The sequence below is a fragment of the Zophobas morio genome, unplaced genomic scaffold, assembly GCF_036711695.1.
Source record: "Zophobas morio isolate AGI-343-1 ecotype UQ-CSIRO unplaced genomic scaffold, CSIRO_AGI_Zmor_V1 ptg000002l, whole genome shotgun sequence".
In the NCBI taxonomy this organism is placed as follows: Eukaryota; Metazoa; Arthropoda; class Insecta; order Coleoptera; family Tenebrionidae; genus Zophobas; species Zophobas morio.
Window position 1 is genome coordinate 13,682,478 of NW_026972107.1, and position 26,079 is coordinate 13,708,556.

General features: G+C 32.9%; 2 protein-coding genes across 3 annotated transcripts in view; one reads left to right on the forward strand and one right to left on the reverse strand.

The window, feature by feature from the left end:
• The window catches only part of LOC135128066 (transcription factor AP-4), a 65,683-nt gene extending 58,141 nt beyond the window's left edge, over positions 1-7,542 (forward strand). For both annotated transcript variants that reach the window (XM_064054885.1, XM_064054894.1), the window contains exons 3-5: positions 2,326-2,670; positions 3,837-4,304; positions 5,739-7,542. In XM_064054885.1, the coding sequence (XP_063910955.1) occupies positions 2,326-2,670; positions 3,837-4,304; positions 5,739-5,795 (870 nt within the window). In that variant the 3' untranslated portion in view covers positions 5,796-7,542. The remainder of the gene's footprint in view (positions 1-2,325; positions 2,671-3,836; positions 4,305-5,738) is intronic.
• An 884-nt stretch (positions 7,543-8,426) lies between these two features.
• On the reverse strand, positions 8,427-9,079 carry LOC135145528 (large ribosomal subunit protein uL14m). Its single transcript, XM_064077678.1, has 2 exons — positions 8,784-9,079; positions 8,427-8,733 (listed from the first exon to the last, which is right to left on the reverse strand). The coding sequence occupies exons 1-2, from the start codon at positions 8,992-8,994 to the stop codon at positions 8,480-8,482; spliced, it is 465 nt and encodes a 154-aa protein (XP_063933748.1). The 5' UTR covers positions 8,995-9,079; the 3' UTR covers positions 8,427-8,479.
• Positions 9,080-26,079: the final 17,000 nt, after the last annotated feature.

Genomic DNA, 26,079 nt, shown 5'->3' on the forward strand with positions numbered 1-26,079 from the left:
TAAATGCATTAAATAGGTACAGTATTATTATTAATTATATCCAAGCCAAGCAAAACATGTCCAGGATTAGATTGGTTGTGGTAACACTTTTCTTTTTCTTTTTATTTGCGGAGTCATTAGCTTTTAAGTCAGACAGTCGCACAAAAAATGCAATGTTAAAGTACCGCATGATAATAAATGATTGAGTCTGGTGGTAGTACTGTTTAAACAAAAAAGTGAACTTTTCTTGAGTTTCTGTTAGCGTAACGGAAGCAATTGTGTGACAGATCTGTCAGTTGAGACCACGGTTGTAGAATAGATAGGTTTGTACACTAATGGCTTGGGATGGCGACGCTTTTTTTCGATCCCTATATCCATGGAAAGGACACAGACAGCTAGCGCCTCTACCTTGTCGAGCGGAAATCGTTCTAGTTATTTTAGGGATTTTGGTTTACATTGCTTTATGAACAATACAAAATTTGTAAATGACATTTGATCGGAGTCGATAAATACGATTTCTTTTATTAATTACATCGGTTATAGACAGATGCCTATAGAGTTCTGTGTCCCTAAAACGTCAAAAACCAGGCGACGCGATCGGCAATTGGCGTCGCTGACCAGGGATATGCAAATGTATGCTAGTGTATCAACCTATCTATTCTACAACCGTGGTTGAGACATCCGATAAATTTAGGTTATGTTTTGAATACATTTTGTAAATGAAAAATGTCAATCTTCACAACTAACAATGGGAAATTATAGAAAACATCATCATTCCAATTTCAACTAAAAATCCAGAATAGCCAACAGACTCGGTCATTTTTGATCACGCGATACCACGTGAAGCAGATTTTTCTTTGGCAATTTTAACTTATTGACATGTCAGACAGTTCACAATTGAATTTTGACATGAGCGCGTCTGAAATACTAACGAGTTGAAAATGGCAACTGACTTGATGCCCAAAATTTCAATTTGACGTCAGGTATGACATCATACAATTTTAAATATGTTGCCAACGTAATAATAAAAACATCACACATCAATACCCACTCGGTATTTAAGCATATGATTTAAAATTCGTTCCAGTCGCTTTAAATGGATACATTTTGGGAAATCAAAAAATCAGTTGGCTAAAACGCCAAATATTTTTGACATCCACAAAAATGATCAGCTGGACTTGACAAAATTGGCTTTATGACGTCATTTAAACAACAGTTATTCGCTAACGAACAACTCGATGAAAAAATCATGTAAAATTTTACAACTGTCAATATAGAAAGGTTTGACAACCGCTCAAAAATGGCTAATTTCGCTTTTCGATGTCTCGGTACGCGTAGTTTTATTCATTAAATTTGTTTTGTTTGTGACTGGTTTACTGACATTTTATTAAAGCGTAACTGACGAGTTTTTATTCTTTTGCAGTACATTTATTCTATATTCATAAAAGTAAGGACTATTGCAACCAAATAATGGATTAATATGCCGCAGATATGCCTTATTTACATCTTTAAAAGTCGTTTTGTCCAACTTGATTACCAAAACTAAACAACATTTTGGCGTTATTCATGATTCTTCATGGTAAAAAGTACGCCAGTTTTTTAAATTTTAATTTTGTTTTATGGCTTTTTAAGAATACAGTAGTGAGTGGCTATTAACCTTTGCGATTTTGTTTGTCAGGTTGGCAAAGTGACATTTGTGACAGCTGCCAATCAACCCGTTTGTTGACGTACTAGCATGGATGCCAATAATTCAGAACTGCCAACACAAAAATTTGGGTCAATCATTAACTCTCGGTATTTCATGAAACTAGATTTCTGAAGAGATCTTAAAATTGGAAAATCCAGGCTCTTGTCACATTGTGGTTACTTACACAAATTCAAGAAGTTTTCGAAAGCTCATACATAATTTATAAAACTCCCCCAACACTTTGCATTAGTGTGATTTAGTTGTAAGTCGTTAATCAAGTTCCAAATTTGACGTTTCTACGTATCAGAGTCTTCGATTTTAAACTCTTTTCGTTTTTGTCGGTGAATTTCTCCCAAGGTAACAAACTCTAATGTCATTCATTAGCAGTAACCATTTGGTAAACTGCTTACATTACCTGATGAAGGTTTTAATAAATTAATAAGGAACAACTAGTGCCGGTTCGTCGATCACATGTCCGTCACCGCATAGCACGTTACGTCGTGCAGTTTTACCTTGAAAATGTCAAAGACATCAGAATAAGATACTACGTCGTTTCGGTCGTGCGGGGGCCGTCTAATGGGAGCACTTGCAAATAGCTAATACATTGTTAATGCCAATTCACAAACTGCATTCGTAAGCGAGCGTTTTCCTTGTTCCAGGCCGCAATTCTGCAACAGACTGCGGAATACATCTACTCTTTGGAGCAGGAGAAGACAAGACTCTTATCGCAGAACTGCCAACTGAAGCGACTAGTGAGCCAGCATGAGGGCGCCACGAATGGCGGCAGCGGTGGCGGCGGTGGCGGCGGCGAACTGCCGCCGAAGAAGAGGAAGACTGAAATCATTTTGCCCACGTTGTCGGCAGAGTCCTCGGACGAAGGCTTGGGCTCGATGTCTCCGGAACCCGTGAGCATCATCAGCGTGAACGTCTCGAATGAATCTCCCACCGAACTGAGGCGGCAGCTGGAAAGGGAACGCGAGTTGAGGATGGTCCTGCAGGAACAGGTGCTGTACAGGAATAGGTCGTTAGATAATAGCCCGGGATTCAGAAGCTGTCCATATGTGTTTCGAATTGCAATCATTTTTAACTGATTAGTTAATTGAGTTAATCCGGCATTAAAAGTAGGCAACCGTGGTCGTATATTTCAGGTTTAGTATGTTCATTCATTAAACTAGGCAAAAAAAAACACATCGCAGTGAGCTGTGAAAGGTCCATCTGATCACTGCCATCAAGTGGTCGATGAGTTGTATTAAATGAAAATCACTTGTCAGATCCCGCTAGTGCCGACAAAGCCAGTGTTGGTGGCAGTCATTAAATATCAAGTGGTACGGTAGACGTCAGACAGAAATATTAATAAACTCTGTGTCAAAATAAAATGTCGATTCACGAGTGTAATCGAGTCCATCTGGCGACTAGTTACTTTAATGTTTTCTCAATAGTTCATGACCTCTAGAGTACCAAAAAATAGATCCGATGGTAAAACGCTAACCAAATTTTGTCTCATCATCCTCACCAACAGTGTGATGACGTCATACCAAAATTGTGCATCGTAAATACCTGTAGTTTATGAATGCGTGTTGAGTTTTTGCAAAACCGAATGTTTTGAAATTTTGCAGACGTTTTAAGGTTATCGTAGACACGGTATTAATCAATTCAAAAAAGTCAAGTAAAAATAGTATGTAAAAAAGAGACCTTCTTGGGTGCGTACATAATTAAAACCATCTAAAGATGGTTCGATGTTGCCGGCTGTATTTGAGAGATAAAATACAGTGTTGGTTATATTTTTTTGATGCAGCCTTTAAAGAAAACTTTTACTCGTAATTCGAAGAAGTTGCATCTTAGTATCCACTAGAGGGCTCCAAGCACAAACTCCAAACCAGCTTCCTGCGATGTACCTGAAAAAAGGCCGTTTTGAAGTTCCACTTTCTCGACTTGACAATTGACGGCCTAGGTGCGTACACTAAACCCGAATTAAACATAAAAAATGCATAGAAAAATACAAATGTAAAAAGTTTACCCGAAAACTCGAAAATGTGTATTATTTATGTACAGCTCTGTTGAATAGGCAAATTAACGATGACACTAAGACACGGGCTAATTTCTCTTGTCATGACACACCTCTCTCTCTTAACTGATTGTAATCAAACTAACGAAATCACTCTTCCACCAGGTGCGGCAGTTCGAAAGCCAAATCTACCACCAACAGCAGCAACAACAGCAGACGCAGATCTACCAAGTGGAGGGCACGGAGGAGTTGGCGCTCCAGCTAGTCAGCGCGGAGTGCCTACCCCCGGTGGGGCACACCCAAACCGTTGTTTGCTCTCCGCAGAACTCTCGGAGCCCCAGTCCCGAGCCGCCCGAGCAGCGGCTACCCTCAGTGCTCGAGGCGGCAATCAAGGCGGAGCCCAAGGTGGAGGTGGAGCGGTTGCCGTCGCCCAACCCCGGTCACGAGGACTCCACCCCCAGCCGCCTGTACGCGTCCAACACGTCGCGGCAGAACCTAGAGACCATCGTGGAGGCCATTCGGCACCTAGAGGGCGATCACCTGTTCGGGGACGAACCCCTGACGCAGGAGGTACCGCTGGCGTTGACGAAGAACGAGAGGATGAACACCCTGATGGAGTTCAGCGCGGCGATGGTGTGTGATAAACTATTTCATTTTATTTTGTGTTCGCTAATTTATTTATGTAGAACGAGGGAAGTGCGTGTAAAGGCTGGTTTTTTATTAAAGATGCACCATGTGTTGAATTGTGTTGGTAGCTTGTTGGTTACATGTAAAATTCCCTATAAAAATGACGTTTGGAATGACAGCTGGGTTCTAAAGCGAAATTTGTTTGATATAGTTGGAATCAAACGGAGGTTGCTTTTGTATCTGTGAAGAAGGTAATGTTGATTGATTGACAATATTGACATGATTATATTGCGACGCTTTTGTCTTCAACGGAGAAAATTGGTAGCGGCGATAGTTAAACTTAACCCAACTTTTTTGGGCGGATTTGACGCGTGATTTTCGCGGGTTTGTGTTGTAGTGGTGGAAAAAACCAGACCTTTGTTGTTATTGAAGTAGCGATAAAATAAAATTTAAACTTTCTATCTATGCAAATGCAAGAATAACAGTGAAAATCCTACATTCCAGTATTTGAAATTTTTGAGTCAGCAATTTAAAATGGAATGAAAGCAAGTATGACGTCAAAGACATGTGACTGACCTGGAATATAAAACTAAAAGTTACGAGGTTTTGAGTTCAGAAACATTCAAGATGTTGTCATCATTAAAATACCTTTGTTTTCTAATTAATACAATTAAATTGTAGAAACCTGTTTGGATCTACTGTGTGTCACAGACCTTGGCTAACTTCATCTACACACATTTATTGATTAACAAACGTCAAACCTTTTTGTGGTAAATTTAAATTGATCTCCTTTATTTTAGGGTTGAAAATGTTGATTTCTCATTGTTCTTATTTTTTTTTTTGTTTAGCAAGTTCAAAGTTTGGTTTAGCACCTTTTTAACTTAACGGCTAAACTGTAATCAGTTCTTTTATTTTTAAGTTACCAAAGCGTGGTTTTGGTAATTGTGTTGCAGAAAACTGAAATAACTAACTTATACGTACTTAAACAAACGCAAAAATATGTTTGTGTTTCCCTCGCTTTACACCATTTTTTACGGATCGAAAACGTTGGAATTATTCTTCACACACTACTTTTGCATACTAATAAAATTTTATAGCTTGTTGGCGTCATTTCGAACAAAATGTAACTTGTATATGGGGGTGTTCACTAAAAATCTGCATGAAGTTAATTTTTAAAATCTAGTACCTTAAGCTTTGTAGTTATTACGATGACGGAAATCGTTAAAATAATAATAAAAGAAGAAGAAAAGCAGCGGACATTGAGGCGGATTATGTTTTAGAAATATAGTAATTTTGATTTATGTATACGCCCCTGTGCAGCGTTTGACGACTGTAATTTATGGTATTAGGTAGTAAAATTTTATTAGTGTGGAAAAAAAGTGGTGAATGAATAGGTCGAGTCAGTTGGCGTTTTGCTGACGATCGGTTAATTGATTCCAGGTGCAGCAGAGCCAGCAGTCGCGACCGGGCGTCATTGTTGTTAAGCAGGCGTCGTGATCCCGCATCATCCACTTCGCACGTTCATGCTCCTGCAACGTGCCAATAATCCCGGAAGGGAAATCGGGATCTGTCCCCACCAGCAAAAGCAAACAGTGTTAGGTCGGCCCGCCGCCGCTGAAACGCCGACGTAGTGTTCCTACTAATCTCGTCGAATACATCTTCAAATTTCTCACGTCGGAGAAGAGAGACGGCGGCCGGCCACGATTTTTTTGAAAATTCAGATTTTTAATGACGGTTTTTTTACGAATTTTTTGTTACTTAAAAAAAGTAAAGTTTCTTTTTATTTGAAACGCCAAAAATATATTTATCATAAAGTTAGAAATTGTAGTGAAATTGTGTTCCTTTTGTACATATATTTTTACTTTTAGGAAAAGGCCGTTTATCGGCGATAGACATAGTTGTACTGTAGCACTAATGAGAAATTATGTTTCATTTTTTAGTTGGTTTTCCTCCGTTTTTTGTTTAAGATATGTTTTTACGATGTATATACTAAAAGAAATTAGTATACGTATAATGAAGTTTCAAAATACTAATGATTGTTTTTCGTTATATGAATAGATAAAGGATATTTCGGTTCTGATGATCAGGGCACATGCCGACACACATTCGAGTAGTAATAATGTGGTGGCAAGATCCCGTTTGTAACTTGTTGCCTCTCTGTGAATTTGTAACTTCTGTCATTACCTGCATGAGTGTGTACATTGGATATGGTGTGTGCTGAGTTTCTTTTTATACTAAAAAAAATTGAAAACTAATTAGTTCCAAGCTTGACTCGGGACAGTACTGAAATTCTGAGTAACTGCGATAACATGAGTAATAAACTTAGATTAGGTAAGGTTTGGGAATGGACTTGTGCGGTGGCCGTTGTTATAGTAGTATATTTTTACTGACGTAGGAAATTGTTGAAAAGGGTTATCATAAGTCGAAGGTGACCACCCGCAAGATCTTATTGTTGGGAGTTGAGTGTCTACTTGCATCATCCAATTGAAAGATTAGGAAAATTATGCACTCAGTCGTGTCTGTTCAGAGAAGGTTCCTCCATCTTTTTTACTTTACGTGGGCAAATGGTAGTCATAATTTTCTCAATAATTTTGGGCTTTTTAACTGGACAAGGCTTTCTCTTTATTACCCCCGAGTATTTACAAAGTTACGCAAGACTGGGTGTAAAGATAGTAATAATATTTATATAGATGTACTTCATAAGTCTACTTTGTATCTATTGGATGGATGTAAAGTAAGTTGATAAACTAAATTTAACGTTTCTTTAATTGGTTCCCATTATTACTGTGATTGTATTTATAAAAAATTGATAACATTATAACGCTAATTTAGTATATGTACTAGCCACAGGCTATTTTGCGGGCTTGTATCTGTTCGAAAACTGTTGCTTTTGATACAGCACTCCATAACTTGTATAATTTACCAGCAATTGTCCATCACACGAGTTTTACACTTGAAAAGTATTACTTACCGTGTGTTCTGTAAACCACGTGATCGATAATTGCTGATCGATGACATTTCTGTTGAAGCTACAACGTTATTGCAACATATATATTTCATACACTCATCTCATTTTATTTTATCATTGTCTACAGTTCCGTATGCTGCAGTAACTTTGATTGTTTCTATTGTGGTATGGTCCGACAAAATAATCACTGCACACATTAACTTATGGTTATGTGCTTCGATCATTATGTTGTGTCGCTTGTAAAAAACAAAATATTTCAATAAAATATTACAAATACGGTGGACTTTTTATTATTTCAAATAATTTCAAATTGAAAAAATTTGACATCTGCATGAAATTGACGGCTGTTTGAAATCACAGCCTACTGCAAACACGTCATTTATTGAACCTCGTTTAAATTCCTGACGCCTTGACCGACTAGAACGTGATTCAAATCTGGAAGATTTATGGATGGTAGACAGACATTGAGCAAATAAAGTAGAGCGCCGTATTCAGTGAGTGTGGTCATAAATAAATTAATAATTTTCACTTTCATTGACTTATATGGTTCTTCTCTTCATTTGTCCATTTTAAGATTTGCCACGTCTTGAAAAGTAACCTTTTAATAACTAACTTTATACAAAAGGGACCTCTTTTGGTAACTCTGATCACTATTAAATAGAAATCGGTAATCTGCTGGGTTAGGCAACCAACTATACACAACAAGTTTATACATCAGTGTGCTTTCATCCATTATCATTTACGTTTTTTACTGTTTCTACCCCAAAAACGATATTTTTAGTTAAAGCTATTTTAAAAACGCAAATCAATAATACAAATGTAATACAATAATTTTAAATTAACTCTGTAAATAATCAGTTATAACATCGAGAATTTACTATTTAAGTATTAAATAGTAAATTAGTATGTTTTTACTGTGAATTTTAAGTGCATACACATATACTTTAAACTGCAAGCTTTTTTTTCACATTGTAAGGTATAAAACGAACTGATGCATAGTTATTTTTGGACCAGATGTATTGTTATTAGACAACCACCAGATTAAATAAAATATACGCTGTGGTTTTAATTAAATTGCGAAATACCACAGTATACTCACATCTAGGAGAAGCGCAAATTTCAGTAACTCTGTTGCAGGTCTTATTAATTTTACTTCAATCTTAAAATTAGTGTATATTTACTGCATATCACACCACTACAAATTATATTCAAATTAAACGAATTTTGACGCAATGCCTAGCAACTTGGTGTAATCAGCGCCTTTGGCATGGGTTCTTTCTTTCAATATAGTTCTTAAAATTGTAGGAATGGGGACATGAATTCGTGTACCTAAAGGGGTTCCGCTGTCATCAATTAACACAATATTGTTGCTATCAAATTTTGGAACTTTAGGTTTCTGATTCTGTTTTAAGCCTACCAGAATAGCCTTCTTTTTTTCGCCTTTGATTGCCACTAGCACTCTATCACCTAAAAATAAAATAATTTAGAACAAATACAATGTGTCCTGGGTTACAGACCTATGAGTCCAACCTCTGTTTTGTTATATACGTGTATACATCGTGGTGGTTTACCCTCGGCCATGGCTCGTTTACCTATTTCACTATTATCTACTACTCGAAGCCTTGCTAGTTTTCGTATTTCGTTACATGTTGATGATAAATGAAAATTTTTTGATGCTGGTTGAGATAATAACGATGATATTCGTAGTAATGCTGATTTATTAAACATATCTGGAAATAATTGTTTTAGAAAATTTCGGCTAATATAAAAGGTTATGTTTCAAAAATAGGTTAGGATGATTTTGTGAAAAATTTAGACATCTGTAAACCTTATCGGCAGATCTAGGCCAATAGTGTTACTATGCCTTGTGTGATGGCGCCACTATAAAAGTGTTTTTGGCTAGATGGCGCTTATTAATTCCAGTGGACCTAAAACAATAATAAATCAAAAATAAAAAAACCGAGGTGTTTTTTTATTCGAACAACATTAAAAAAATTGACACAACTTGTGAATATTCGCAAAGAAGAATATATCAAGGAGAAAAAAATAAAAGTTGTCTGTTAATATCTGAGCATCAATAATCGAGCATCGAGCTAAACTGTTTTTGAATTACATAATTACATAATAATCTTAGATAATTTGGTACAATATTAAAATGCTTTAATATCTAGAAAATATTAATTAAAATTTATTTACCTGAGCTAAGGTGAATGACGTTATAAGAAAAATTTATAAATATTACTTTGTGATATGATTTGTTAAAATAATATACAGTGTGATGTAATTATAAGAGATTGTACATCAAGTTGCCTTCGAAATTTCGTTAATTTTCGCGTTAGTGTTCGCTTGTTACAATAATGTTAATCATAACCAAATTTCCGTCGGCGCCTGTCATAAATTTTTGTAACCTTTTTCAGTGTGTTTGGTGACTCATGGAAACGGTAAATCCTTATCGAAACGCATTGACAGTTTTTTTGAAAACGAACTTGATGCACGATATTTTATAATCATATATACAACCTGTTATTGAAAGATAACAATTGGTCTCGAAGTATAGGTGCTAAAAGTTAAAAAAAGTTCAGGTAAAAGTGTTCTCCTTTTAGAGATAAAAATTATTAAAGTTTATGTCCAAATTCGTTGTACGCCTCTGATAAAAAGATCATCTTTCGTTTCTGTAGCAACATTTAGTCTTGACAAAAGTTTTATTGTTACCGTTGCTAGGATTTACTAAAATAAATTAATTTTACCTATTTATCCTTCAGTAGCGTCTAAAAAGTTTGGATAAGGGTTAATTTTCCCTTTATAATTTTGATAACACAAAATAAGTTTTTCCTATTTTGTTGTACGTACCTTTCAATAACACCCTGTATTTAAACACCTTACTTCATCTATTCACTCAGAAACGGTTCGTCTAATAACTATTAAATTTGGTTGGTTCAGTTGCGCGCTGCGGTCAAGAAAACTGTAGGAGGTCCACAGGACAGTTGCGCGCAAGATTTGCATATAATTTTAAGATCAGCACCAACAGTTATTCCTGTGATAATGTTTATTATTGTTTTTCGTACGAAATACTTTTTACAAAAGCGAATCTGCTGGTCTTTTTGTTTTTATGAATATCAATTAAATTATTATTAGTGGATCTAATTTTAATATAAACTTTTATCAAAAACGCTGAAAACTAATGTAGGAGGCTACAACGACAGATTTGCGCGCAAGTGTCCCATGATCTATTTGGGAATATGACCGCGGCGTGCAAGTGACCAATATTCGTTCAAAGTTTGAACTTGTCTGAGTTTTACTCGTGATATATTTTTAGCAAATGTTTTTAAGTACTGACCCCAAAAGTTTAAAACTTGAATATAACATTTTAAACGCAAATGTTTCTTTTTTACTTCCCGAGCGTTAGCGTGACCTCTAGAGTACGAAAAATGTTGTCTCCCGTTTCCATTTTTCTGTCTGTCTGTCTGTCTGTCTGTCTGGTGTATGTAGCCATTTCTATTAAACAAGGAATCTCCGAAACTACTGGATGGATTGTTGTAATATTTTGTATGTATATTAGGAATAGCATGTAGCTGGTTAAACGCTAACTAAAATCTGGCTAATCATTCCTACCACCAATGGGATGACGTTATCTCCAAAATTTATAATAAAGTTTTTTTAAATTTTATAAATAAGATACGCCTGTACTTGTGGTGTGTGAATCCGTGTCGACTTTTCACCCTGGACATCCAGAATTTTTGAAAAAAATTCAGACTGAGTAACAATATTTTGCAATATAACTTTGAAACTGCAAAACCGATTACTCTGAAATCTTGTAAATATTTTAAGGAGATCGTAATCATGGTAAATCGTTGAGCAAAATTTATTCATTTATCCCTTCCCAAAAAATTGATGACGTCATCTCAAAATTTTGCCGAATAAATCATATCCAAAATGTTCAAAATATGATTAGTCTATACTTGTGATTTATCATTTATGATTCCATTAAAAGTTTTTAAATTTCTTACAAAGAGTGACTCATAAAAATTCGTGAATAAGTCAATTTATTTTATTGATTAAATCTTGAACTTCTCACTCCGTTTTCCAAAAAATTTGGGAATACAGTACTGATACTGTTAATATTATACTGCACCTATCCAAAGTCATATACGTGTCTTTACATAAATGTTGATGACGTCATCACAAAATTTTATTAAGAGAAAACTGAGTTGGAACGTACGCCCAACACGCTTTTTTACATTTACTTTAACATTACATACACATTTTAATGTTAACTTGTGAGAGTTATCATAAAAAAACAAAGTTCGCAAAATCAAATCTCATAATTTTTCGAAAAATCTGCATTTATATTTACCTTCGACTAATTTTTAAGTTGGTTTTTCATTTTCTTTCATTTTTAAATTTTCCCATTTTTCAAAGTTTCAGTTTCATTATTTTTCGATTTTGTGACTTTAAGATCCGGTTTATGGGAAGCATATTAAAAGTTAATTGCGATAATTTTAATTGACGTCCGTTGCTATGCAACGTGCATGTTTTAACCAATCATGGCCTCATATTCTACATTTGAGTCTTATGTTAAATTAATCGAGGATTCAATATTTAATTCGCTTTCCATAAACCGACCCTAATTTTTTCAGTTTGTCAATTTCACGCTGGCAGATTTTTCGGTGTATCGTATCTTGAATTTTTCTTTTTGAAATTTTTCAATTTCTTCAGTTTTCAAGTTCTTTATTTTTATTTTTATTTTTCCCGATTTTTAATTTTCATTTTCTTAATTTTATTAAAAATTTTTCGTTTCACTTACTTTATATTTTCAATGTCTTTTCCAATTTTCCAATTTTTCGTTCGTTTATTTCATTCTTCAAATTTTTCATTTTTCAATTCTACGATTTTCCAATTTTCAAATTTTTCAATTTTGCAATTTTTGGATTTCTCAAATATCCGATTTCCCGATTTTTTAATTTATCTTTGTTTTTTTTAACATATAGAGTTTTCTTTCAACCACAGGATAGTTAATAAGTTTTCAGTTTCTTGTTGGCAAAAAAGACTTGGTATATTGAGAAAAAATGGACAAAATATAAGCCCCGGCCACCCGCCCCTTCTCAATTGTGAGGAATTTTGTATTCATCGTGAGCTTGGTTGCAAAATTCTCATTTCTCTACAAGAAACTACCATATGAAATATGTTTTTAAAAGGGTAGAATTTTCTAGAGAAATTTTGATCTTACAATTAAACTTCTTCCCTCGTCTGATTAAGAATGAAAAACTCATCACAATTGAAATCGGGACGGGCGAGTGGAGCTTAATCTTTGTTTTTTTTCTTTATGTACACAGTTTTCTTTCAGCAATTTTTTGGCACAAAGAACAAGAGATATTATAATAAAAAACATAGTGCCAATATATTATTCAATAATTTTGGACTGTACTTCTAATATAAGCCACGTAGAATAACTTGTACTTTCCCATTTTTCTCGAAAAACTGAAAAATGTAAAAATTAAAAAAATAAAATTTCAAAACTCGTGAAATTTCAAATAGAAAAATTGCAACATCTAAAAACAAAAAGTTGAAAAATTGTAAATGGAAAAATTCACGAAACAAAAAATTTGAAAAAAAGTGAAAAATTGTAAAAATAAAGAAAATAAAAAACTGACACAAAAAATTGCAAATTAAACAATTAAAAATTGAAAACTTGAGAAACTCAATTCGAAAAATTGCAAAATCTATAAATTGAAAAATGTAGCAGTTGAAAACTCGAAAAATTTGAAATCGAAAAAATGAAGAAACCAAAAAATGAGAGATTGAAGAACTGAAAAATTCAAGTCAAAAAAACTGTGGGACCAATATTTACGCCAGTGGATTTTACTTTATAGAGGTTATCAAAAAAAAAAAAAATGCAAAAAAATATAATTCTTTGAAAAAGTGGGATTTATTTAGCTGCGCTTCAGAGGCGAGGGAAGTCCTATTGACATAACCTTCGGCCAATTTTTTTTGTATTGAGTTTGAACTGAATTGAATTAATTTTAAACTTTTACGTTCCTAAAAAATTTTCATTTTTTTTAAGAAGACAAGTGTATTATACACATTCAGTAGATTTGCAATTCTAATTAATTTTAGGCATTTATCTTCACAGCTTCCAGTTTGACATCATTTTTACAAATCCCTGGATTAGATTTAATTTTTTGAAGATTCTACAGTTTTTAGAAGTGATTTTTGTGGTTAATTGGATGAGAGAACAACAGTATAGTTAGACTGTTATCCTTATAATAATAATAAGGTGATTTATGATTATAAAAGTTTGTCCATCCAGTTGGCTTTAAAATTTCGATAATTTTGCCGCTTCGTTGTGATGACGGATCACTCGTAGCTTGTCACAAGTGTCAAACGTAACCTAACTGTCTTAAGTGTGAGAATATGCTTCCAGGAGAATTTTCAATATTTATTGTAGAAATGTCTGATTAAATACATTTGTGATATTCACACAATATTTTTATTTGTTATTTTTAGATTTTAAAACATCGTTTAGTGAAATAAGGAAGCAACAATTTGTTGTTAAATATGCAATGACAGATTTTTTAAAACTAACTTAATGTATGGTCTTTTTTTGTATTACCTGGACAATGTTATCTCTTGCATAGTACAGTAGTGTATAGTTTACGAAATATCGTTGTACCCTATACATTTTTTTTTATAGGATACAACGATATTTCGTAAACTATACATAGTAAGGGAAAGATTTGAACTGATGAGGCCATATTTGTCGAAACTCCAATATTCAAGGAAGCATTTATTTTGTAAACAAATTATTTGTAGAATGTGTTTTGATACATATTACGTTCATCAGTTAGATTATTTTCATTATATTCTACAAACTATTTTGAAACTTGTACTATATTACAAAATTTATTTTGAAAAATTGGAGAAAGATTTGACAAAGGAAAAATATGTTTCCATTTTGGTGGAACCCTCGATCCGTATCCAGCATAAGATGATTAACTTACTTATTTCAAAGATGTGCTGCGATCTTATTAAACTTTCTCGAAATATTACTTGTTAGTTGTAGACAGAGGTGTACAATATAAATACTAAAACAAATTTTTATTTATCTGAAGTACAAATACAACCACATTTTTGCGATGACGCCATTAACTTTTTGATGGGGGTAAAGACATTAATTTTGATATGTACAATGTAACACTCATCATAACGCTATATGTTTCCTTTCTAATGAATGTGAAAAAAAATCTCTTGAAAACATGTCATTAAATTTGATTATGTTATGAGTGGCAAACTTCGACGATCACTTTGAGAAGCCAGTTGAGTCTGTCAAATAGTGAATATGAGTTTTAGTTTATTGGAAACTAACAAATTGCTTAGAATTAAGGAACGAAGGTTGCATGAGAGATGTGCTTGGACAAATTTTAGGTTATAATGATCAACATCATCCGATTTGTAAATTATTCTATTACCATTATAATCTAGAGCAATTTATTTCAGAAATTGTAAAAACTTTATATATAATATTGCACTTCTGAAAAGTTTTAATTCATTAGTAGAAAAACAACTTGAATATGGATGAAATGTGAAAAAGATTTTCTGTATCTAAAAATGTTGGAATATAGTCAAGTTATGCGAAATCATAAATATTGATGTTTTAAATTCCCCAGTTTCATACTTAGGTATACTTTAATTCTCAAATTACGTCGAAAATTCACCAATTGCTGGAATGTGTAATATTTACAACAGATATCTTAAAAGATTATTAGCAATATCTCATAAAGAAATGTCACAACAGACTAATTTTAGTGTCATGAAAATTTAATTTGTATTATCTTTGTTATTAAATTTTAGTGTGGATTTATGCCCTTAGTTTTAAGATTATCGATAATATACATGAAATAATTCTCAAAAAAAAACACACTGTGGAACACCAATACCAGCGCATTTTTCAATAACGGTTGATTTTAATAATTTTTGAGATGACGTCATCAGTTTCCGGAGAGACTAAACAAATAAGTTTTGCTTTATTCTCCGCGATCTCTAAATAGTTGTATCGTGCTAAGGAAGATATTAATATAAAATATCACTAGGTACAAACCTGTATTTATTCATAATGAAACTACAGGTAAAGTATCGTATATGAAGCTGTAGTTTTACGGATTATGTAAGAAAAATTGACCTTTTTATATTCTTACGACTTCAAAAACAGCAAAAAAACATGAAATTAGTCATTTCTTAAATGTTCCATTATCTGTCGCTCGTAAACTAAGCAATGCAATCAAATTCTTCAAAAATATGCGTACTACGATAGTAAATTATAGCATAATAAATTTTAACAACTTCATTTCATGTTGAAATTGCAATATTATTTCAAGCTTCAAGAATATGACCATTTCCGACCAGTTCGCACCAATTCAGACCGCTTTTTCCCACAAGTTGAAAGTCTCCGATCTGTTTGCGGTCTTAAGAAGTAGTGCATGTTTTCGGCTTGAATGACACCGTGTTTGACAAGTACTCAGAGTCTGTCCACACCTTCTTCAATGCTTGTCACCCGTAACCGGTGATTGGACCCGACATTTACACAATGAAAATCCTTAAATACTAAACACAAACATTCCCTCTCTCCATCGTGCCATTACACCTCCGAAATCTTTCAGCTGGAGAATTTGGAGCAAATCTACACATTATTGCACATCGTTCGTTTTATAATTAAAAATTCATACTCTCATACGTACTTGATTAAAGCTCGAAAGCTCATTTTCTCAAATGGAGGAATGCAGAATTGGAGTTTAGATAAGCTCATAATGAGGGCTTACAATTAGAGATAATTAGAACTGCAGTTGTGCCTTTTCGCATGCGCCCATTTTGCGGCATCCAGATTAACTAACGATGTTTAATTGGATCTCGAATTATACATTTACTGACATTTTGTAGATAACCGCATGTTTGCGAGCGTAATGTGCTGGATAATACCAGCATGGTAATGTAGGTATGAATTTCAACGATTAAGCGGATTTAAATAAAACCACGCAAGCTTTCAACGATTAATTGTTTTTAAATTATTAAACTAATTTGAAAACGATGACATTTAGTTAGTGCATTTGTAGATATTTTGCGTCGGTACATCGCGATCTGATTATTTTATATTGGAATAAGCAGTTCATACAAAGATCTCTGAAAACGAAAAAGTGTAGGTTTTTCTAAATTGTCATATGACTTGAAGTTATTAAAATATCGCTAAATTGTCAGATGAAAGAATTTAAAGGAAGTTATAATTTATTGATTCACGTCTATTTAGATTGGAACATTTATACATATATCGTGTACAATACAAAAGAAGTAAAAAAAAATAAAGAAGCAAAACTGCTAAATTTACTTCGGCAAACCTGGAATTAGAAAAGTAGAACGAACAATTTTGAGTTTCTGATTTTACAAAGTGAAGTGAACACTCGTAAAACTAGAAGATTGTTTGTGGAAGAATACATTAATAAAATTATAAATTACATGTAAACTGAAGAAATACAACTTTTAAGAGCAGGAGTGAATGAATAAGAACATAACTTTACATATTCGTAAAGAAAATACTTAACACAGACATACCGCATCTGCTTTTAATTATTTCCAATACAGGCTTACTAAACAGTTTAGTTAAGAACTTGAAATTTTTGCATTTAAACGATATAATAATTGTCGAAGCTCAAAAATTTGTTCTCATAAGAACATGTCATATTGTTCTTAGATTTCTGGAACAGTCAGATCATGTTAATCAACGCAGTTTACCACAGTGCCTGCTATTTACCTTTTACTAATAACAATTTTTTTTTTATTTTTGTGGTTATGTGCAACAGAATTCAAGATACTTTAAACAAAAAAAAGAAATCCATAGTATATGTATAATAGATGCAGTCGTCCTGATGACAACGTACCAATTGACATTGACATTTAAACGAAACAACCTTCAAGTACAAAACAATAAGTGCCATTTACAAGCTGGTTTAAAAAAAAATCGTTAGCAGAATAAAATAGATTTTTATCAGTAGATAATATTTTACTTTCTGTTGATTTTAGAATGTTTAAATTTTATTTTCAAACAAGTAAACACATTTTGACTCCTCGAGCGTAAGCGAAAGAAGTATTGTAATCGAGCCCGTCGGCCGACACCCTACTTTTACGTTTCCTCGACCTTTCATGACATCTACAGTAAGAAGAAATGGCTGTCTGTTTGCTTATCTGTCTGTCGGTCGTCCCGGATTTTTATTAGACCGATAATAATCTCCGAAAGTACTGGGCCGATTGTTCTTAAATTTTGTATTTTTATTACGAATATCATATAGATGGTAAAACCCTAACCATAATTTGCCTAATCATCCCCACCAATAATGTGATGACGTCACTATAAAATTGTACATAGTAAATGAGCTTTCAATTGTATAAAATAACATGGTCCTATACATGTAGTTTATGACTCCGTATTGAGTTTTTACCCGCAACGTCCAGATTTTTGGAAAAAAAGTGAAAATTACCTACAAACCAACATTTTACAATTTGATTTTGAATTTGCAAAACCGAATGCTTTGAAATCTTGCAGATGTTTTAAAGTTATGATACGCATGATACATTTTTAATCAAATATATTTACTTATCTCCTCCAAAAAATTGATGACATCAGATCAAAACTATGATGGGTATATACTTGGAATATCATTCCATTCATATTTTTTGGATTTGTTATGTACAGGGTGACTCAAAAGTATTAATGAATTCCTGAATTTATTTTATTGATTTAATCAGGAACAACATAACCGAATGCTCTGAAATCTTGGAGATGTTTTAAAGTTATCATAAGCATGGTAAGTTTTTGATCAAAATGTATTTGCTCATCCCCCCCTAAAAAATTCATGACGTCAGTTCAAAATTTTGCTGAATAAATCCTATCTTCAGTGTGCAAAGTATGATGAGTTATTATTTGTGATTTATCACTGCATTAATATTTTTTAGATTTGCTTATACGGAGTGTCTCAAAAAATTAATGACTGAGTCAATTTATTTTAATGATTAAATCAAGAATTCGAAAACTCAATACTTTGAAATCTTGCAGACGTTTTTCTAAGCATGGTCAATTTTAATCAAAATGTATGTTTATCAGCCCCGAAAAAATTCTTTCGAAAATGTGCAAAATATGATCAGACTATACATGTAATTTTATCATTGCATTCATATTTTTTAGATTTGCTTATACAGGTGACTCAAAAAAAATGAATCAGTCAATTTATTATTGATCAAACTAAGAACGAGCCGCCCCATTTTCTTCTTTCTTATACGCTCGTCTTTATAACAATAACATTCAGAATATTTTGTTCAGTTGAGGCTTATGAATGTTTACGTGACATTCTTCCGATGTATAACCACAACATTTTAAATACTGCGCTTATTGCTCAGGCACCACTATTCCAGTCGATAATGTGCTGTAAATATGTTTTATAACATCCGTACCTGTGCAGAGACAGTTTATACGGATATGCTTGTGATGCTGGATCATTAGGCCCCCGAAGTTATGGGACCTCTTCTGGTCTAAATGTAACGGAAAATAAAATTTATTTGTTTTTAATTTGGTTATTATATTATACAGCGTGTTATTGAAAGGTACGTACAAAATAAAATCGTCAATTGGTCTCGAAGTATGGGTGGCAAAAAAGTTCAAGTAAAAGTGTTCTCCTTTTAGAGATAAAAATTATTAAAATTGATGTCCAAATTCGTTGTACACCTCTGATAAAAAGGTCATCTTTTGTTTCTATAGCAACAAAAGAGTCTCTTATTTTTTTGTTATTGTTACAGTTGCTAGGATTTACTAAAATAAATTAATTTTACCTATTTATCCTTCAGTAGCGTCTAAAAAGGTTCGATAGCGGTTAATTTTTCTCTTATAATTTTGATAACACAAAATAAGTTTTTCAGGCTTCTTACTTAGTCTTCCCGAAGAACTGTCAGTTTTGTTGTACGTACCTTTCAATAACACCCTGTATTATATGTTATATTATAACAAAAATACGTTTCGTCTTCGACTTACCGTTTGTTGACACATATGATCACGAGATTGTGCAAAATGCAAAATTTGCCACTTCCCGGCGTTCCACTAATTTATAACTTGCAGCCAAGCAGCCACTTGCACAAAGAGCTGCCGCCTGAGTTTGATTTGCAGTATCATTTCTTGAATAAAGTATACCGCACACTTTTGAAATTATTGCATTTGCATTCATATTTTTTCGATTAGCTTATACAGACTGATGCAAAAAAAAATATTGACTCAATTTATTTTATTGATTAAATCAAGAACTGCAAAACCGAATGTCTTGAAATCTTGCAGACGTTTTGAAGTTATTGCAGGTATGGTAAATTTTTAATCAAAATATGTCTGTTTATCCCCCCCCCAAAAAATTGATCATGTCATGTCAAAATAAAATTTTATAATTTTTCAGAAATGTTAGATATGTTTCATTGTACTTCAGGAGCGAGGGAAGTTCTGTCGAAACAACTTTCGATCAGTTTTTTTGGTATATATCAATGATAGCAATTTTTTGTACTAAGTATAATTATTGACATCCCTATATTTTTTAAAACCGCGAACAGTTTGAAAATATTGTATTAAAAACAAAAATTCCAAAATTGGAAAACGCGGTGTCAGACGAATTTGCTAAGATATGAGTGCTTTTAAATTATACTATTTTTTCTACTTCGCACCTTTATTTTTCCATATTTGAATAAAATTGAATTTTTTAAAATTCGAGGAAATTTTGAAGTTGATATTTTCACAATAATAACTTATCAATGTTGTATGAAACTGAAAACAATCTTATGCCGCTCGAAATACGAGAAATTGTTCAAAGTAGCACTCTGAATTTATTGACGACTAGTTCCATTTAGTTCTTTTGACGTATTTTATTTGTTATTTGATAGTGACATTTGTCATGACTGCCAGTTCTGAAAACTATGAAAACATAAATTATACCAGTTCCATTACGAACCTCAATTAAACATACATCATATGTGAAACATCAAAAACTTATAGACATAAAACTATAGACTTTATAGTAGAATTTCCCCAGCACAGTTGAGTATTGAATGAATGCAGAAATAGTAATATAATAATCTTTCATGTGTTTCAAAATCTAGAAGTTTCATGTTTTCTTTGTCGATATTTATTAGACAGATAATAAATAATATCAAAAACCAGTGGAATTTTATAGGTATTGTAGGAATATCGTGCAGATGGTAAAACACGTAGCAAACTTTGTCTGATCATCCGTACCAACAATTTGAAGACATCACCTGAAAATTTTGCATGATAAATTGTATTTAAATTTTATAAAATAACATACTCGTATACCTGTGGTTTATGAATGTGCTTTGATCTTTACCCTAGGTATCTAGTTTTAAATCAAAATTCTATAATATTTTCCAATAATATAAGAGGAACGCTGAGCAACCGCTCACTAGCCCAGTTGGTTAGATTGTCTTCCTAATAAAACGAAGGTCGGGGGTTCGATCTCCCCATTGAACTTTTTTTTTTCTTACACTGTGCCTAGTATTATCATTTTTTTTTCTAAAAAATTGGATTTGTGTTATTCTTCTTCAGGGGCGAGGGAAGTTCTGCCTAATCACATTGTACCCGGTTTTTTAACACTACACTTAGTCCTACTATGTTCCTCAAAGTACGAGTATGTAACAGGGTATTGTAGACAAGTAGAATATTTCTTTTAAGAAAACACCAAATCATTGATGTATATTATAAAAATAAGGTCCCAATATACCGTCCTGAGCTACACCTGTAACAGCAGTCTGCTGCCTAGAAATTTGTTAAACACATATCTAGAAGCTATAAAGGTGAAAAAAAAACTGCGAGAAAAAACAAATGTAGACAAGGACTGTGATAATTTGAATAAAAATTTGAACATAAACCATCGAGTTTATTGATAAAAAATTGGTGCAAGGTTATTTTAAAAGAAATTCTCTGCCCCAAAACTAGTCGAAAAATGAAAAAATATATTTTTTTATGATAACCTCTATAACTTAAAACAAAATAATGACATTTCAGAATTGTAAAAGTACGCATCAACATTAGTACTTTTTTAAATTTTTGAATCAGAATTTTCAGTAGCAGCTGTCCGTATATTATAGTCCTTGGAAATTGTTGATCAAAAATTTTATTTTGTTGATTTTTTTTTTGAGAATCCTTATCTTTAACAGTTCTATCAATTTTTCATGCTTAATTTCGTAGTTGACAATTTTATGCAAAAATATAACATAAGGGTGTAGTCTTCTTTCCACCAAGCTTTTAATTTCAAAACACTCATACAGGATCTCGTTTAAATACATCTAAGAATTCGACTATTAAGCATGTACATATAACTAGCGTCAACGACGCAGATAAAAGTATGCATTTGTATTAAAAGAAAATATAATTTGATTGATTTTGTCTTCACAAAACAGAGGAGAGGACTACTTAATTAACAAAAGCTATAGTGGAATAAAAGGGTACAAATATTATTTTAGATAAATAGCTGTTATTATAACTATTCCTTTATTATTATTAAATATAGGCGAGCGCGACATTACTCTATTACTATATTTTCGAGAAAATAGGGTAAACCGTTCTTGATTTGATTAATAAAAAACGTGCAAATGCCAAAGTATCGAGTTCTATAATCCTGGTCTTTAATTTATAAAATCGGCGCTCGATTAATTAGTCCACGAGAGTCACTTGCCGGACTTCGGATTATATATCTAAAGTAGAGTAAAATAAAGATGGATTCATAAACCACAAGCATATGAGTACATTATTTTATAAAATTTAAAGATCCTTTACTGAGCTAAATGTTGAGGTGAAAACAAAATTGTTGCTGGGGATGATTAGACAAATTTTGTATAGAATTTTTCCGTTTATGGAAACGGAAGACCTCCTATTTCGTACTCTAGGGGTCTTGAAACGTCGAGAAAATAAGAAAGTAGTCATTCGTCGGATGAACTATATTACAGTACTCCCTTAGCTTAGCTCGGGAAGTAAAATGTATTTAATTTTGTTCAAACTTCCGAGTAGAAGTTGTAGATGCTAGTGACTTTTGTGCATACATCCCATTTTATAATAATGGAAGTATTTTAAACAAAACGAGAACATGTAAAAGGCAACCACAAATATTTACAACATAAAGAAAATACAAGAAGGTATATTGTACGACAAATTATTATAGTAAATGTATTGTCCGTCGGAAAATGGTTCAAAAAAGCACAGAAATGCGATCTTTTAATCAGTTCACAAAAAAATCAATAAAACATTCAAAAAGATAAAAAAAACGACACTATCCGAAACGTGTTGTCTAAAGACTATAAGTCAATAAATAAATTAATTAATGATTTTTTAAGGAAAATCTCGATAATCCTTGGAATAAAAATTATCATAAGACAAACACAGAAAGCTTTAACTCGTGGTTACAAAAAAATTTGAAAACAATGGAATTAAAAATAAACTTAACATTAAAAATATGATTCTCAATCATTCAGATCGAGTGATATGTTTAAGTGATTAGGTACGATTTTTTGCATGAGATTTTAGTTTTCTTGAATAACCTTAAAGTGGTGTCGGCAGAGATCAAGTAAGGAAAATATTGTCGTTAAAAGTATATTCGAAATCAAATATCCTCCAAGAATGAGAATTATGCGAGGTAGAAAACATGTAGATTTATGATTCGATTGGATTAATCAATCCGTTTGGATTAGAAAAGCTGCTTCAAAAGTTTTAACGTTTAAACATTAAAAACTTTTATGCTCATTGACTTCAGTGGATCCTAGCGAGAAGTTAAGTGCAAATGAACAGGAAACCGCTAAACAAGAGAAAGATATGAAGTGGGTTCTTGATAAAGAAGCGGTAGGAAGTTTGTGTTTCGCAAATTCCCGGACCGAATAAAAATTTTGCCAAGGGATGATAAGGCAAATTTAACGAAAATCCACAGAACACAAACAAACGATTATTTAAAATTCTAAAAACTACTGTAATCCTGAAGCTCAGAGTACAGTTATTATTCTAAACCATAAATTAAACAGTTATGTGAGTTTCTTAGAGATAATCCCAGAATGATGGGTTTTCTAAAAATCATACAGTTTGTTACATACTTCCGCCGAGTTATTATAGCAAAGGTTGTTACATTTTAAAAGCGAAATGTAACGTTAACTCAGAAATTTATTTCAAAAAGTAGAAGTAACAGGTTGATTTAAAGTAATTTTACCTTCACATAAGAGCTAGGAGATTCAAAATCTAATGTAATGTAATGTTCGAGGTTTAAATTATGAAATAAAAATAGCAGTGATATTAAAATAATGAAAAAGTTAATTTCATGGTTGCAAAAAAGTGCATTACCAATTAGCTACTTATTTTGGGTTTCAATTGCTTAAACATATTATACCTTCATACTATAGAACGTAAATCACATCAAAAAATTGTTACATGAAACGGAAACAATACTAAAAATTGCTTGAATAACGACTGAAAGGATTATTCACAACTCTAAGAAAATATATTAACAGTTACGAAGCAATTACAAGCAATTTGTATAAAATTCCGGACAACAAAAAACTCCCCACATAATTCGATTTTACAAACATCTGCCTCGAAAGAGAATAGGTGAAATACCTTATCTCGGTTCATTCGACATTTACACTACAATTTATAAAGTGAACAAAACACTGTATACAGTAATTTTATATATTTAAGATTGTGTATCTTATAAAGAATGACATTTCAAAGCATTTTACTCGCACGCATTTAGCTGTCAACCAGACATCTGCTGAAGGTAGACATACACGTATTACCTGAAACAAGTGTAGCTAATTTAAATGGGAATTTCTTAGCTCAATGCTTTGCCCACATCAGTTTTGACATCCGTTGGTGTTGTGTTATGGGCTTAATAATGTACATAAATATCAGGTTCAGTGGTGTTTGTGGTGAAGGTGCTGTTATATGGATGATGTTTACGATGTTTTGACGAATTTGATACATGTTTTTGACGACAAATTTCAAAAAAGCGAAAAAAGTCATGCATTAGTCAATCGAGCTCCAAAAGCAAATTTGAGTGTTATTTAACATTAAAATAATCTAGTGTAATGTTTTTAGATTTTGAAAGTATGTAGTCTTTTTTTACTGTCCTTTACAATTTTAATGCCATTTCGAAATTGAAATCAGAATTAAATCTTCACTGTTAAATTCTACAATGGAATGAAATTTTACAATAAGTATTAAATCGATGAAATTTTAGTAAGTCTAGTAGATACAAAGAAAATACTTACTAAAAAACTTGTTTGATGTAACTGTGTAATCGAAAGAATAATCCTCCCAGTCTTATTGTTTCAAATTTTGTTTTATCACATTTCACAGAGAACTTTGGAGCAGTTAACTAAATATTCATTGCAACGACGGCTAGAATTGTACTGAAAAATATGTCGTCGAGCTTATACGCGCTGCTGTAATAATCCCCTTCTTTAAAACAATAGCCCTCAATCAGAGTATTGTTATATAAAATCGTCATGCATTATGACGTGTTTCGTAATGTACTTATAACCTGTAAAAAACCCCTTTCTTCTTTGATTTGTGGATTTTAGGAACGCTCGATTTCAATCAGATTACTTTGCTAAACAAATTGATAATAACGTTGCATTATTCACTCTTCTGTGGTAATCCGAAAACCTTTGCCATCGACTGTACTTTCAGCCATTACTATCGTGACTTTCTGTCTCGTTTTTGCGAGAAATTATCGCGTACTTCCATCTTTTTTCCACTTGAAATATAAATATTGAGATGTCCCATTCCAGAGTAAGATTGCAATGCGAATTTTGTTCTTTGGGATGTAAAAATATGTAAATCTCACTGAAAGCTTAACATGGGATGAGCTTTTTATTCGGGAGATTTCAGAGAAGGGGACTCTAGTCGCCGCCCCTTAGACTGAGGTAAGGGAACACCCCAACCTCCGATTAAATCAACATCACCATGCGAATAAAGCGGACGAAAAATTAAGCGGATTTTTTTCAGGAGGTCTTTGCGGTTTGACGCTGCTTTCAGTGGACAGAACTAGAAGGCGGCATGGCGATTGCATAGGCGAAAATAGATGCACATAATATTAAGTGGCATAAATGTGGTTAATGTTTACGAGGTTGGTAACTTGAAATTGTTCAAAGTTTAAATAAAAATAATAGCTCTCTATACGAGAAATAATTATGAGAGCGCGATTACCGATAATCGTCGAGGGTGTGAGATTGCTGATTGTTTCCTAAAAGTCAATTAAGGAGCTTTGAGCGAGTCTTAACTGTCAGCCATTTGTGAAGAATGAAATTACAAATCCATTATAATTCAAGCGATTTAATCTTAGACCTCAAATATAGCAGCAAGCGAAATTTTCATCGTGATTCCTAACGAACCGAAAACGAATCCCAGTTGCCGCAGAAATTACCGCCATTTTACAGCGACACAAAACGTTCATCGTTGCAGCCGGGAAGTCTTTATTATATTAAACATTATGGTAATTCGTAATTATCGTCATTCGTTGGTCGCAAAGAGGTCGTTAGGCATTGTATTATGTTCTTCAGCATGTATTTTTACATCAAAGAGACTAAACACACGGCGAATCAACAAATCGTCAACGTCGCCATTTTGCAAGGGAAAAAATAACCGCATTACTATAATTATGTCATTTCTTTTATGTGCAACTGCACTATGGTACAGCGGTGTTGTGACCGCCCCTAAAATGAGGGGAAACCATGTTTTGTCAAAGTACA